At 47.5% G+C, this 15,793-nt stretch overlaps 1 protein-coding gene and 1 long non-coding RNA gene across 2 annotated transcripts; both read right to left on the reverse strand.

The window, feature by feature from the left end:
* Positions 1 to 5,727: 5,727 nt before the first annotated feature.
* On the reverse strand, positions 5,728 to 6,351 carry LOC131699743 (uncharacterized). The gene is made up of 2 exons (XR_009308285.1): positions 6,284 to 6,351; positions 5,728 to 5,890 (listed from the first exon to the last, which is right to left on the reverse strand). It is a non-coding gene; the product is annotated as an uncharacterized LOC131699743 (long non-coding RNA).
* Positions 6,352 to 7,020: 669 nt separating this feature from the next.
* LOC131699742 (uncharacterized) lies at positions 7,021 to 15,292 on the reverse strand. Its single transcript, XM_058997715.1, has 14 exons — positions 15,019 to 15,292; positions 14,681 to 14,839; positions 13,867 to 13,985; positions 13,237 to 13,414; positions 12,575 to 12,708; positions 11,654 to 11,813; positions 11,030 to 11,148; positions 10,470 to 10,674; positions 9,936 to 10,057; positions 9,602 to 9,707; positions 8,183 to 8,305; positions 7,840 to 8,012; positions 7,336 to 7,691; positions 7,021 to 7,156 (listed from the first exon to the last, which is right to left on the reverse strand). The coding sequence occupies exons 1-13, from the start codon at positions 15,272 to 15,274 to the stop codon at positions 7,437 to 7,439; spliced, it is 2,109 nt and encodes a 702-aa protein (XP_058853698.1). The 5' UTR covers positions 15,275 to 15,292; the 3' UTR covers positions 7,021 to 7,156; positions 7,336 to 7,436.
* Positions 15,293 to 15,793: the final 501 nt, after the last annotated feature.

Genomic DNA, 15,793 nt, shown 5'->3' on the forward strand with positions numbered 1-15,793 from the left:
CCTCCCTCCTCTACTCTACCCCACTCCTCGGATCACTCGTCACTGGATCTCAACCTACCTCGCCTCCAGAGCACGCCTCCCCTACCCCACCCCCCAAATCATTCTGTAGGCACAGCCCCCTCTGCTGCAGGGGCCAACATCAATCACAGTCAGATCATGAGTGTGGGGAGTTGGCCCTCTTCTGCAGTGGATTCTTTCATTCATTCATTCTCCTCTCATAAAGTTGCAGCCCATTTTAAAATCGCTAGCATGCCCGGAGTGGGGGCTACCTGTCTGCCGGAGCCACCAGAGGTTTTCCCCTAATTGGCCTCAAGGGGTTTTTTCCTCTCCACTGAGCGGCAGGTATACACATAGTCGCATCCTACTAACAAATTACTAATCTCCCTCTGTTTGTCCTGTTTGTCCTTCTGGTCTTTTGTTTATGTTATGCGTAGGCATGTACTGTCTCTTGTTTGTCGCACGGTGTGGGAGTTTTCGTGAGGTGCCGGGGGTCCATCCTTTGGGGGGCAAGTGAGTCTCACTTCCCCGACCTCAGGGCTAGGCATCCGCCTCCCTTACCTTCAGGGGGGTTCTCACCATGTGAGTCAGAGCGGACCCCCGGCCAAACTCTGTCCTGTCGCAGCTCCTGCGCTCATCTTGCCTTACTCGAGGCTCTGTTCTATTCTGCCTCTCTTTCAGGACGTGGTCACTCGTGCTGAGTCCTATACTAACCGCAATGCTTTGTCCTTATTTCAGGTCCCAGGCAGCGTGACGTCTCGGCCTATCAGGGGTTTTACGAGCGCCTCTTACAGAAGTCTCAGATGCTGGGTACCTCTCCAATCTCCTCTCGAGGGGCGGCTTTTCGAGTCATAACCCTCATTAGTGTTTTCGGTTGCTGGGTCCTCTGCCCCTGGGATGTGTCGGCATCGTCGCCCTCAGTCAGCGACCTCTTTTCTATCCTGTCCTCGATTGCTGGGTCCTTCGCCCCTGAGATGTGTCGGCATCGTCGCCCTCAGTCAGCGATCATCTTGTCTATCTCATTTCGGTTGCTGGGTCCTCTACCCCTGGGATGTGTCGGCATCGTCGCCCTCAGTCAGTGACCACCTTCTGTCCTACTAACAGCTCCTTGCTGCTTCTTCTGCCTTACTCTTCAACCCAGCTCACGCCCCGTGAAATGTTAGCTTGCGTGGTTCAGGGGGCGTGGAGCTGGGTGCTTCCAATCTTTCAATCTCCCAATTTTCTAATTTCCTGTTAATTAGCATCTATTTTCTATTTAAGCCCTGATCACCTGCACCTTTTCTGTCTAGTGTTTCGTTTTCCTCCTCCTCCCCTCCTCCTCCTTCTTACATGCCTTCGCATCGGTCGTCTCTGGGGGGCAAGTGAGTCTCACTTCCCCGACCTCAGGGCTAGGCATCCGCCTCCCTTACCTTCAGGGGGGTTCTCACCATGTGAGTCAGAGCGGACCCCCGGCCAAACTCTGTCCTGTCGCAGCTCCTGCGCTCATCTTGCCTTACTCGAGGCTCTGTTCTATTCTGCCTCTCTTTCAGGACGTGGTCACTCGTGCTGAGTCCTATACTAACCGCAATGCTTTGTCCTTATTTCAGGTCCCAGGCAGCGTGACGTCTCGGCCTATCAGGGGTTTTACGAGCGCCTCTTACAGAAGTCTCAGATGCTGGGTACCTCTCCAATCTCCTCTCGAGGGGCGGCTTTTCGAGTCATAACCCTCATTAGTGTTTTCGGTTGCTGGGTCCTCTGCCCCTGGGATGTGTCGGCATCGTCGCCCTCAGTCAGCGACCTCTTTTCTATCCTGTCCTCGATTGCTGGGTCCTTCGCCCCTGAGATGTGTCGGCATCGTCGCCCTCAGTCAGCGATCATCTTGTCTATCTCATTTCGGTTGCTGGGTCCTCTACCCCTGGGATGTGTCGGCATCGTCGCCCTCAGTCAGTGACCACCTTCTGTCCTACTAACAGCTCCTTGCTGCTTCTTCTGCCTTACTCTTCAACCCAGCTCACGCCCCGTGAATGTATTATAAGAACATAAGAAAGTGTACAAACGAGAGGAGGCCATTCAGCCCATCTTGCTCGTTTGGTTGTTAGTAGCTTATTGATCCCAGAATCTCATCAAGCAGCTTCTTGAAGGATCTCAGGGTGTCAGCTTCAACAACACTACTGGGGAGTTGGTTCCAAATCCTCACAATTGTCTGTGTAAAAAAAGTGCCTCCTGTTTTCTGTTCTGAATGCCCCTTTATCTAATCTCTATTTGTGACCCCTGGTCCTTGTTTTTTTTTTCAGGTCAAAAAAGTCCCCTGGGTCGACATTGTCTATACCTTTTAGGATTTTGAATGTTTGAATCAGATCGCCGCGTGGTCTTCTTTGTTCAAGACTGAATAGATTGAATTCTTTGAGCCTGTCTGCATACGACATACCTTTTAAACCCGGGATAATTCTGGTTGCTCTTCTTTGCACTCTTTCTAGAGCAGCAATATGCTTTTTGTAACAAGGTGACCAGAACTGAACACAATATTCTAGGTGAGGTCTTACTAATGTATTGTAAAGTTTGAACATTATTTCCCTTGATTTAAATTCAACACTTCTCACAATATATCCGAGCATCTTTGTTGGGGAAGCTATAAAAAAGGCCACATTGTCTAGATGAAGACATTTCTGAGTCAACATAAACTCCTAGGTCTTTTTCATAGTTCCCTTCTTCAATTTCAGTATCTCCCATATGATATTTATAATGCACATTTTTATTGCCTGGATGCAATACTTTACACTTTTCTCTATTAAATATATTAAATATATTCTATATATATATATATATATATATATATATAGAAAACTGGAAGAAAGTGGGCGGCAAAGAAAGCTGTGGAAGATGCAAAGGCTGCCCTTCGAATTGGTGATATCATGGGGCAAGTTCAGCATGGAAGAGGGGGTCACGGTTTCAGTTCAGCTCCTCCTACTTGGCACAAGGCAGCCCCAGCTCAAAGGAGGAAGCTGGTAGTCAACGAGGTGCAAAAGCAGGAGGAGAGGATGAGGTGTATAAAGGCCATTTCCCAGGCCAAGCAGGGAGAATGGATGAGATGGGAGAGTGTGGAACAACGCAAGATTGGCTGGCAAGACCTATGGTCAATGGAACAGAGCAGGATCAGTTTCCTCATCAGGTCAACATATGATGTTCTCCCATCACCACAGAACCTAAACCTCTGGGTAGGAGAGGATCCCTCATGTCCTTTGTGTTCATCACCTGCAACATTAAGGCACATTTTGACAGGATGTAAGGTGGCTCTTAGCCAAGGACGGTTTACTTGGCGCCATGACCAGGTGCTGCGATGTTTGGCCTTAGCATTGGAAGACAAGCGTAACATGACCAATAAGTTGTCACCTGTTCCATCCAGGAGAGCAACCACCAAGAAAAGGTGTTAAAACCAACCCTCGGCCAGGACAACTGGAAGCTGCTAGAGAGTGCTGGCAGATGTTGGTCAACGGCTTATTTTTCCACCTGAGATTGCCACCACTAACCTTCGACCAGATATTGTCTTGTGGTCTGGATCAGCACGCCTTGTTCACCTGGTAGAGTTAACAGTGCCATGGGAGGATGCTGTAGATGAGGCGTATGAGAGGAAGAGACTGCGGTATGCTCAACTAGCCACTGAAGCGGAACAGCGAGGATGGAGAGTTTGGGTTTACCCAGTGGAAGTGGGTTGTCGAGGATTTTTGGCACACTCTACAACCCGGTTTCTCACAGACGTCGGATTCAGTGGCCAAGAGTTGCGTCGCACAGTGAAGAACTTATCTGAAGCAGCAGAGAGGAGCAGCAACTGGCTGTGGTTGAGACGGAAAGATTCTGGCTGGGGATCTCAAGCACAATAGAAAGAAAGAAACGCTGATGTACAGGTAAGTAAGCTGGGCTGAATTGAGTGGGGGACAGAGGGGGGTGATGCTGGGACGCCAGAATCACCGTCGAGCCCTCTTGAGGTGTCGTGGGCTAGTCGACGAAACACTGAGGATGGAAGGTGCCCACTTGAAAACCCCAGAGATGTACCCTACTTAACTCAATCCAGATGGTTGTCATGCTGATGCGCTGGGGAGGCCGCACTTTGGTTGATCCCGGAGCCAGCATCGCAGCCGTTGTGTGCGCTGATGCGCCAGGGAGGCAAAATAAGCTGATCCCTGGAGCCAGCATTACACTTCAGCCATTAACACCAGACAGAAGGATATCTACATCATCATATGGAAGGAAACACATATGGATCACATTAGTTTACTGTAAAGCTACGTCTTAGTAAGAGCTTATCTAGGCAAGAGCCGAGTTCAAATCAGCATGAAGTTTTAACATCTACTCTCGTGTAATGGAAATCATTATATATATATATATATATATATATATAGATATAGATATATATGAGAGCTATTTTGTTTTGTGTTTAACTTTGGACAGCGCTGTGGGATGCCACGGCGTGAAGGGAGGGCGCTTTATATTGCATTGTATTTTCATCCCTGGAGTGTGTGTGTGAGTGTGTAGTGGTGGGACGTTGCTTTTTATAGATAATCTGATGAACTGGACTGCTCCTCTGTCCACCAGCAGGGGGCACTCACTATACATTACCAGCATTTAACTACTCTGTTTACAGATGTCCTTCTGGGACTACCAGAGCCCAGCACAGTGTCCAGGAGTACTGTAATCTACAAGCACGACCAGAGCCCAGCACAGTGTCCAGGAGTACTGTAATCTCCATGCATGACCAGGTCACCCTGCACTGCTGTTTATACCTTTAAAAGCAAGTCCTGGCCATTTCACAGACACACCATCCAGTTAAATATTACATCATCAAACCCTGGAGGTTCACACACTTACTCACTCTCTGCCTCTCTCGCTTTACTGCCTGCTGTCGGTCTTCAAATGCGCAAATCAAAATATTTTTGTTCTGCAGTTTATTTTGTAGACACCTTTATCCAAGGAGACTTGCAGGTGTTACAATGCAAGCTTCATATTTAAATAGTGTAGTTTACAGTTAGTGCAATACTACAGTGTGAACTAGGATGCAGTTATATCTACAATGACATTAGTAGTGGAATAGCGCATTAGCAGAGGATCCAGTAACATGGTGCTCAGGTCAGGTAAGTCCAGTGCATAATAAGAGGGGTAGATCAACAAGGGCAGTCTGAACAGGTGGGTCTGAGAGGCAGCAAGCAAGAACAAGCATTTTAAATTGAATCTCAGCAGAGACAGAGTGAAGCATGAGGACAGAAGACAAGCAGCAGAGTTTTGAATGAGCTGAAGAGGGGGAGGAGAGAGAAGTCCAATCTGGAGAGTACAAGAGCTTGGACCAGGAATTGGGTGGAATACAGCAGTAACAAAAGGACAGATATGGTAGATGCTACATACAAAGAAAGCAATTGTGTCAGGAAAGATGTGTTGAGAGAAGGGTCAAGAGTAATACCTACATTTTCAGAGAGAGTGACAGTCGAGAGAGACCGAGACATCAGAGGGAGAGGAAGCAAAGGTCAGATTTAGAGAGGCCGAGTTTGAAGTGGTGAGACAGAGTTAAAGTTGAGATAGCAGCCCCATACAAGGGTGCCATGCATTCAAAAGGTTACATTTGTTCACATGCATTTGTCATACTTTGTGAACCCCTATAAATTGTAGACTTAATTCTATTTGCCCCCAGTTTGGCAGATCCAGATTGTTTTGCAGGTGTTGAGGTGGAGAGAGTGTTACAATGAAGACACAGCACAGAAGAGATGGGTTTGTTCTCTTTATTTGAAATGGTTACTGTAGTCTTAGGGCTGAGTTTCCTGCCTGGGCTCTGAGCTCCTTCACTAGGCTCCCTCCAGCATCACCCTCCCTGGGCAGGGATTACCAGCACAGCGCAGTCTCATACTGGGGTCGACTGAGATGGGAGTGTCTGAAGGAGGAGTTACAAGAGGCACAGTGCTGGGGTCAGAATACAGCATGCTGGGACAATCAGAAGCAACACAATGTACCAGAGTGAAGTACAAGCCAATAGAACTGCTGTTCAATAGTGTGACGCACTAGATAGCAAGTACAAAATCACTACAATAAAAACCATGCAGTTCAAAATGCATCAGCAGCACAGCTCAAATACAACACATGTATCTGAAATATTAGAACTATGGATAAAATTAATGCATGTGTACTTGCACAATTACCAGCTATGATGCAACACACACAAGACAGTGTTCCCCCTTAATTCTCACACACGTGTGAACCCAATCAACAGAATCCTGAGTCAACGCTGGTCCTTTTCTAGAAGGATTTGATCCATTGTGCAACTCACCTCTCCCATCAAAGCAACCCTCATTGCAGCGGCGCTGGTCTGGAGAACAGACTTCAGTGGAGCACATGGAGATCTGAGATACACGGGAGGAGGAGAGACTTGGTCAAAGCATATGGCACTGAATTTCACAGGGATGGAAAGACCTCCCATTGCCAGCAGCATCACCCATTCCAGGTTTTACTACAAGCTTGATCAGCCAGAGTGTAGAGGCAACAAGCTCAGGTGTACGATTAAACCAATAGCAAAACCAGGAATGGACCCAACTGCTCTGGAGGATTTCCATCCGTGTCTTCAACTACAACAGAGATCGAAAATGCAGAAGACAGAAAGACTGAGAGTCTAAATGCTGGTCATGGAATTTCCACTGAAGACACTGGCAGTTGAGCGTTGTTACTGATGCAATACAGACCCGTGCAGAGCCAGGTCAGTCTGCAGCACCCCATTAATACCCCACCCACCTCCTCGTCCAGGGCTAGCCCACTGCTCAGGAACTGGAATGTTCGGAGACTGAAGCGTCGTCTCAATTTGGAGTGGGGGGGCTGGCCGTCCACGTGCAGAGACGCAGAGCTGCCGTAATCCAGGACATTTGGACAACTGAGGGACAGAGACATCCAATCAGAAGCGGTATAGGGTTAAAAAAAGCTTATGGCAGACTGACAGGACCTCAGAACATGTGTGATGGTCAGACTCACCCCTGGTACAGCAGCACCCACACAGCACTGGAGGAGCGTGGGTAAGCAATGCAGTAGTGCACCAGCAGAACCAGGCTGGGGTCAGTGGGGTTGATCAGACGCAGCTCGAGGTAAACTCTGCTCCCCAGGAGGAGACTCACGGGCAGGCTGGAGGAGGGGTAGAACTGGGAGAAGGTCCCATCTGAGGAGAGAGAGACTTTCAGCATCCTATTAAGCGAGACATGGGGGTAGAAGCGGCTGGATCTCAGTTCTGGAGGACAGATTTATTACATGCATTGAAATGGAGCGTTTGATAACTTTGTATTTGGTTTATAATAACTGAAGAGATGGATAGATACACCTCCAGGTGGCATGTCTCACCTTTAGCAATCTGTAACTGCACCTGAAACACCCCCAGGTGAGGGGCAGGGCGGAGGTCTGTGGGGGTCTTCACCAGGAACCCAGTGCTGGCCACGTTCCCTTTAGAATAACGACATTCCACAAGGAGACTGGGGGTAGAAAGAGTGGAGCACTGAATACAGTATAGCAGAAGGACTGTGATCCACACCATTACTAGAGGCTCCATCTAAAAAGCAATGTATACCTGCGATAAGGGCAGAGCTCTGGCTATATACTTGCCTAAAGGGACTGTCGCTGGTTACGAGCCCGTAGGTCCACTGCCTGCGTTGGATCAAGCTCTGCACCTCAGCCAGGTAGACTCTAGTCTCCCCCACAACCTGCACACAGAGGGTTACAATCCAGTGCATCACGTCACTGGTCCAATTAAATGTACGTGGCCAAAACTAATTACAGCCATTTGATATGTCATGCATCAAAAGGGTCAATTCTGAAATGCTCCATTCAAACTTCTGAACAGGAACTCACAAAGGTGCGGGTCCCACAGCCAGTGACTGGGAATTTGAAGATGGCATAGTCTGGAGTGCAGAGAACTGGGAGGCAGGACTGGTCCCCAGCGAGGGCCAGACTGGCAGGGTTGACCTCAGGATTGAAAGACTTGCGGTAAACAGCAAACACAAACTGCTCGTCTGCCGTGCACACTGAGGAGAGAGAGAGATTGAATCCAATACAGGCTTTTAAACAGCCAAGAATGACCATGAACCCACTAGCAGCCCAGGCTTACTGCATTCATTGGAAAGGACAGAGGTGCATGACACCAATGGATGCAAGAGGAAATCAGTCTATTGGAGGAGAGGAACGGGGTGCTTACTCTCTAGAGGGTAGAAGCAGCGGCGGGTTTTGGGGTTCATGCAGCAGCCTCTAGCCCGGCACAGCGCTGGAGAGAGCTTAGAGGGGCCACAGGGAAGCTGCTGCTCAGCTGGGATCAGACAGCCTGCAGGAAATGAGACAGGGAAGCAGATTTACCATTCAGCGTGAAGAGACAGCGGCTTGGGTTTGTATGGATTGCTGCTTGGAAGAGTAAAGGCTGCTACACACCAGGCGCAACTGCAGGGATTAATAAAACCTATACTTGAGATGTATCACACCACAGGCAACACAAAATAGAACAGCTTCCATGCATGCGGTCCAGCAGGGTGAAGCTGGTCCCCAGAATGACAGAGGAAACACCCAGAGCTTTGTGACAAGGACCGCAATAAGATTAAGACTATGGGAGTCCATTTCAAAAGGAACTGGATAAGCCTGGTATGTGCGACTTATTGTCACCCATGTTGAAATAGTGTCAGAGAAGACTCAATTTCAACATCATGATTATGTACCAGTCTTGATCATTGTTTTGTCAATAGCAATTAGCTGGACAGATCAGCCAGTTCTCCAACTGGTCACATCACTTCTGGTGATACCACTGCCAATCTGGTGTGGGGCAGCCTCAAGTGTGTCACTCCCTCCACACCCCCAGAATCTGATACTCTTAGGTTGTGCTGAAGGTCCTGCAACATGATCAACCAATAAAAGACCTGCATTCTGTGGTAGTCCAAGCACAAGTGAGCAGAGGAGGGACAAACAGTTGAAGGCATTCTGCCTGGTCTGAAGTAATTTTAACCAATGGGAGTGTCAGATGTGCCCCTTGTTACGCAGGTGGCTAATCATTGAGGCAGGACATATGCAAGGCTAAGCAGTGCAAGAAAAGCTCAATTTTGTGCAAGAGATTAGAGGCAGTTCATTACATTGATAACTTTAAAATATCAAACAGAGATGTGCTCAGCCACTGAAGGAGGAATACAGAACGGACTGTGTACAAGCAGTGTGGAGAGTCACGTGACAAACTATTCATAAAGCTCCAGCCTCAAAAGAAAGCTACCCAATGCATCCATCTACTCCGCTTACTCAAAGCTGGGTTTCTTTTCTGTATTCAGAATGTTTATAGGTTGCAGTCTCATATCAAAACCACACTACACGAATTACAAGGTTACCAAACAAATACATTAAAAACACGCTTGCTGTTCTCTCTTCCCCCCTCCATGACCATATAAAACGGTTATTGTGTGGTGGGGGCAGGTGTTGACTCTGCTACCCCAGTGGATTGTCACTGCACACCACTGGGTTTTGCTACGAGTTTAATAAAACACCCAAGCTTGTTAACTAGATCCTGGGGATAATCAAGCTCTGATCAAAAGCTGGAATAGGTGAAAATCCTGTGCAATGGGAGGAGGGAGTTCATTAGACCCACCTTCTTGGGGGATGGAATTTGGGGGTACAGGGCAGGATGATACCGTCACCTCCCTCTGGCGAGAGGAGTAGGGGGTGAAGAGCACCGTCAGGACATACAAGTTATTCTAGAACACAAGGAGGGAGAGTGGAGACATTGGCACAATAGAAAACACACATCCAGCAACACAAATGGATTGACACACACTAGCCCTGCTGCACCCAGTCCTGGCTTTCAGAACTCCACCTTGTTCAGGTATTTTATTGAAAAGGTCAAGCAGACCCCTGGTAAACCTGCTCTGAACCCAAGGACTGGATGCAGAGTCCACCCATTCACGAGTTGGGCAGGCTCTTACCAAGGTCTTGACATGGCAGGCCGTGTAAGACACTGTGAAGACGGTCTTTCCATCCTTCTCCTCTAGAGTGTAGCCACAAGCACTTGGTGCAGACTGCACCCCAACCAGATTATTGGAGTCATCTACAAAAAGATCAAAACAAAGCCTGGGTTAGGGCCATCCATCACCCATTGCCACAGTTCTGAATGTAATCATAGCATCAGTAACAAAGCCTCGATCTACATCCACTGCATGCAGCACAGACTGCCTCCATGCAGCCCCAGATACAGACACTCAATAGCTTGTGCCAAAGTTCCTGAACAAGTTGATTGGACCAGCTGTTCTCTAAATGTGTAAAAATGTTAGTGTGAAACACAGCAAGCTTCCATACACCCCCCAGATACAGACAGTCAATAGGTTTATAAAATCAGCATTACAATAAACCAAGACAAAAGCATGATGACTCTCAGCAGCTGAAGATAGAACGAGACTCAATTTGCAAGTGCTCAAATGACAATCATGGCTTTGACAGTCAAAAGCCAGCCCCAGACTCACCCTTGACTTTGACCAGGTTGAGAGGACCGGCAGGCAGCAGCACTGTCATGCACCCCTCACTGCAGGAGACCGAGACACCAGCAGGGTGGGGAGGGAGGATCTCACGCTTAGCCAAGACACGGCACTTCATATGCCTCAAGCGAGTCACCTCGTTTACATCAAAGAAGGAAACGGACAGCGAGTAATGGACGTGGCCGTCAATGTTCTACAAAGAGAAATAAGGGTTACACAATGAGAAGTCCCCACAAAAATGCATGATTTACCATTGCCAAGAACTAGGCTCAGTGAAAGCATGGCATGATCAGCCATTACCACGCTTTAGCATGCTTTCACTGGGAAACTGAAGGGTTAGTTTTACCCTGCTCTGGTTTTTTTGTGTACCGTTCCCAATGCTTCACACATGCTTTCACTGTACTGTCACACTGCTGAGCTGTTACTGTGGGCAAGACAAATATGCAGGAATTGCACAGGTGTGCCAAGTTCAACTACATTGTAAATGACAGGTCCAATAGTAATTGACTAGGTCTGAAGGGTCCCTGCTTGCTCACAGACAGCCTCACCTGTTTCAGCACATCACAAGCATCGTAAGGAGCCATAAAGTAGTTCTTCCCAATCCCCTGGACCAGCCCATAGCCACAGCTGCCATTGGCCTTCACAGCAACCAGGTTGTTCTTCCCATCTACAAGGACAGGAGGAGGTGGGTATAGCTACAGCACTCATGCCATTGGGAGGGTAACTTGCCAATGGATCTACTGTGATTTATGCAAGTACAATTAAGGATCCAATACTAGTCTCACTAGGAGTTGAATAAGACACCCCTGAGCTGGATACCTACACTGTGGCGAATGAAGCTCATAGTAACTACTATGCAATAGGAGTCTTGCTGCACTCCCTGCAACATGATCACTGACCCCCCATCCACCCCCTTTAGGAGGAGTGCTGACCATCTCTAAAATCCATTCCAACTCTTATAAGCTTTGACACCAGGGCTGGAAATAACACTCCCATCGCATAGCAGTTTCAGCTATTCCTGGTGTCACTAGGAGTTTAAGACATGTGAACTTGTTCCCTATACACAGTGGCTAATCAAGCTCTTGGTAAAGCCTGGAATGGGTACACTACTATTGCATTCATGATTAAGAGCAAGAGGCTTTACAAACCAGCCCCTCCCACTGCAGACTCACCCAGGATGAAGACCTGGTCTAGTGGCCCCTCTGGAAGATCTGTACTCATGCTGGAGGGGCCACAGACAGCAGGGGGTTCGAATGGGAGACACTCCTGCTCTATGGAGCCTGGCCGTCCCTCCGCGTCCTTGTACGTCACATGGAAGACCAGGGTATTGTTCTGGGAGGAAGACAGGTTAGAATAGCGCCTTGAGCCGGCTTTAGACTGTTACAGTAGCATCAGGGGAGAAGCTTTTCTTGCCCAAATATTAAAACAATAAATTTACATTGTTGCAGGAACATTGGACTGGACTAGGACAGACATCAATCATGCACCAGATTTGCCAAAGACTAGATTAAGCTACAATTGCAGACTTTACCACTGCGAAAGCACAGAGGTTAGTTTAACTGTTAGTTTCTACAATTGCTGTAGTAAATTGTAACATTTAATAGTCAGTCCTGATTTGGAGGACAGGCTTCACTTTGTCATCGAGTATTTAACTCATCTACCCGTTTTACTTTAACATTGATACTGTAATTGTTAGCCAGAAACACAGAAAGGTACCAAATTACAAATACAACTTCTTGTGTTCAGATACTTCAACTACATGTTGATACTTAATGGATTAAGGGCAATTCTGTGAATTAGTGATGCATCTTTCTACCTCAAATCTTGTGCAATTGCCTTCCTGAATGGCCCCAGCTATAAGGGCTGCAGGGCTGAGTGCTGTTCAGTGGCTGCTCCTATAAAACACCTGAAGTGAATTCCCTCCCTTGGAGTTCAAGCGTGTTGCAGAAAACAGCTTGAAACATTGGAGTCAATATCCCAGTCAAGGGAAAAGTGTATCCTTGTTACGCTTCAGCAAGGGGTTTTATGCCAACGGCCGCTGGTCCTCGGTTGAGATTATTGAAGGACAGTCAGTGCACGCTTTGACCTTGTACCTGTGTTTGAAGAGGACAGCCTTCATCCTTGGCATAGTAAGAGATTGTGAGCACATTCATCCCGTCTCCCTTCATCAGGTAGAAAGCACATTCATCTGGGGCGTCTTTGATCAGCATCTCCAAACCAGACCGGTCTGAGAAAACACACAACATGAGAAGCAATATCAAGCTTCATGCAAATGTGAAATACTAGAAGTCACTGTGTATTAAAAGGAGTCAAGATATGATATTGCAATAGGTGGATATAGTTTGTATCGCGATACAAGACCACAGCATAGCTCACTACTCAATCTACAGCTCCCAGCATCACTCACCATTGCTGCAGGTGCATAGGCATGATGGGAGCTGTAGTTCTAGCCAGAGCCAGACAATCATGGTGTCCACACAATGTAAAGAGAGGTCTGGATGGTTGGACACAAGCCATGAAGGGTGTGTTATAGCTGCTAGGATCACACCACTATCCCAGTCTCAATGTAACAATAGCCACTAAATGATCGTTTGATCTCATTCGGCATCTACAAGTAGCCCATCACATTGATACAGATCGTACCACACCTTCATATCGATACGGTCGTGACATTAGTGTCTTGTTGCAGCCCTTGTGTTCAGATTCAGGAAGAACACTAGACATGCAGAACAGCATTTGACAATCAGGGTCTCACCTATGATTGTGACCTCCTCTAGGGGTCCCTCTGGCAGTTCAAAGGTCACAGTGGTGACCCCACAGGCTGCGCTGGGGAGAAGTTTGGGGGTGCTCTGTGGACACCTCATCACCAGCCCTGCACCCCCTCTCCTTGCGAAGAACACGGTGAGCACAAAGGAGGAGATCCCGTTGATTTCCTAAAAGGAACAAGACAGTAACACCAGGGGTGGCCAATACTGCCATCAAAGAAGTCTGGAATGGTGAGGTATTAACCCAGCGAGTACAACATTTCTGAGAACAAACACAAGCTGTATTTATGCAATCTGACACTACACCAACTTCACTTTTGCAGCTAGTTAAAATTAAAGAGGTATTAGCCAGTTAAAACCACAAGACACTTCATGGGTTAACCAGAAACCATTCATTACTCAATGCGGTCCCTCCGTTCCCACAATTGAGAAATCGGTCTGACCAATACAGAACCAGTCCATTTGATGTACTCTACCTGCTATTGCTACCCAACATTGTAGCCAATTATTAAAAGAGCATTTATTTATTAAATTATTTCTAGTGATTGAGGAGCATCCTGTCGGATCCAGAGTCTCTGAATTCTCCAAACCCACAGTAAAAAGGAGATGAAGCAACTTACCTGTATCTTCACGTTGCAGCCCTTGAATGACGTCGAGAACAAGCTGTAGCCCCCACTAAACGTCACGCTGTACTTGCAAAACCCGGCCAGGCTCGCCACTGGAAGGAGTCGATTCTTCACTAAAATAAATATAGAAACATCGCGTGATGTCATCCATCACGGGAGAGAGAGGTGTGGTACACATTAAAACGTGGTACACTGTGTGCTGCGCTTGCCCGGCCATGCACAAGTGATTTTAGCTCAACTACGACCATCTGAAAGGGCCATGTTGTAACTGGTGATGAACAAACTGGGTTATCTAACACTGCAAACCTGTATGATAGTGCCTTGTTTGTAGTGATGTGTGCAGTAGTCGATCACAGCGTATCATTTTCTGGCGTTAGACGGGTACGCGCACCACATTCTGACGATGAAACACTTTGTCGCTACACCGGGACCACGTGCCCGAAGTTTAAAGTAAACATGCGATTTATTTCCATCTAGTAGCAGGACGGAGGCGGGTCTATTAAACACAGACCAGATTCAAACAAGACAAGAGGGAATGCTGTCATCTTAAATGCATGTTCCAGGATTTGCCAGGTTTCAATAGCTGCTCGATTCAAGGAAGTACAACAAACATTAAAACAGACGTCAAATATCCAGCTAATATTTTGCTGTTATTTAGAATAAAATTACTTTCTTGGTCAACTAACTACACTGCATTTTAATTGTAAGACCCACACGCACCATTTAGTTCTGTATTCCAGTCATACATAAACCAGTACATATGAATAAAGCGTTGTATGGAGTCGCCGAGGCCCCTCCTCGCCCTCACCTCGCACACGGAGCGCCTTCACGCCAGTGCCGGGTAGCTTGAGTGTCATTCTATCCTCGTAGCAGATTAATCCGGGATCCTCCGGTTTAAGAGCCGGGCCGGTGGAGGCTGTCTCGCCGCCGTCATCATCCTCGCTTGGGACGTTAGTGTGGAAGGAGTCTAGCGGGAGGAACGAGAGGAAGCAAAGTTAACCGGTAGAGAATCACTGCAGAAGGACGCCCCGTGTCTATCTGTTTGTAACGAAGGCACTGTGCAGTGCAGGTGGAACTGAGCACATTTAAAAACAAACTGACAGAGAAAAACAAACAAAAAAGTAAGCCTCCTTTCTGACGCCTCACCGAGGTTGGGAGTCGCATTCCCAGGCTGCAGCAGCGGGGTCTCCCCGGTCCAAGACAAGGCGGCCCGGCCGAATCCAAGCAGCAAGCACGCCACAAGTAAGCAAGGCGGCAGCATCATCATCCTCTGCCCGCTCCGACACATTGGTGTTGTTTTCCCGCAGCCACTTGTCGCTCCAGTCCCTGCAGTCAGGCTGTATCCTCGCTTACTGCGCTCTGGGGGTTTATAAGAGGTGTCGAGACCGCGCGAGGGCTTCATTGACGCTCCAATCGGGTTCCACGCGCCATCATTCTCACGCGGGTTTTTTTTTTTTGGAAAGGTAAACTCGCACACCGAGACTTTTTAAAACCCAACTTTAACGTGAAGCTGCCCAGTTGTTAATATTTTCACAGCCTTTGCTTTAACTGTGACGCCTACATCCTTTGTGGTAATCGATGCAATATCCCATATGCGCGTGTAGTAAACGAGGATGAGAGGGCAAGCGTGCTTCATTCACCCTTCAAACCAGCTGTGAAGCGCACACATTATTTAGAGGATTTAGAACCTGGTTGGGACAAAGACCAGGAGTGGAATAGCCCTCCGGGGCCATGATTGGACACACCTGTGTTATGCCACTGCCATAACTTGTGTAATAAAGTAAGAGTCCCTTTCCCTTTGAAATGAATGTTTTGCTATTCTTCCCCATTGTTTTAACAGTTAGAAGAATGAAAAGAAAATGATGAACACAGTTGATGAAGTTTAATATGCAACATGTTCTATGCAATTAAAATAGTCCCT

The sequence above is a fragment of the Acipenser ruthenus genome, chromosome 23, assembly GCF_902713425.1.
Source record: "Acipenser ruthenus chromosome 23, fAciRut3.2 maternal haplotype, whole genome shotgun sequence".
Taxonomy (NCBI): domain Eukaryota; kingdom Metazoa; phylum Chordata; class Actinopteri; order Acipenseriformes; family Acipenseridae; genus Acipenser; species Acipenser ruthenus.

Bases quoted from the DNA above. Each gene is read 5' to 3' on its own strand.
- LOC131699742 (XM_058997715.1), bottom strand. From the start codon at position 15,274: ATGAAGCCCTCGCGCGGTCTCGACACCTCTTATAAACCCCCAGAGCGC. The intron at 10,058-10,469 runs GTGAGTCTGGGG...ATCTTTTTGTAG, and splicing joins CAACCTGGTCAAAGTCAAGG to ATGACTCCAATAATCTGGTT. The intron at 8,306-9,601 runs GTGGGTCTAATG...CATTTCCTGCAG, and splicing joins AAATTCCATCCCCCAAGAAG to GCTGTCTGATCCCAGCTGAG.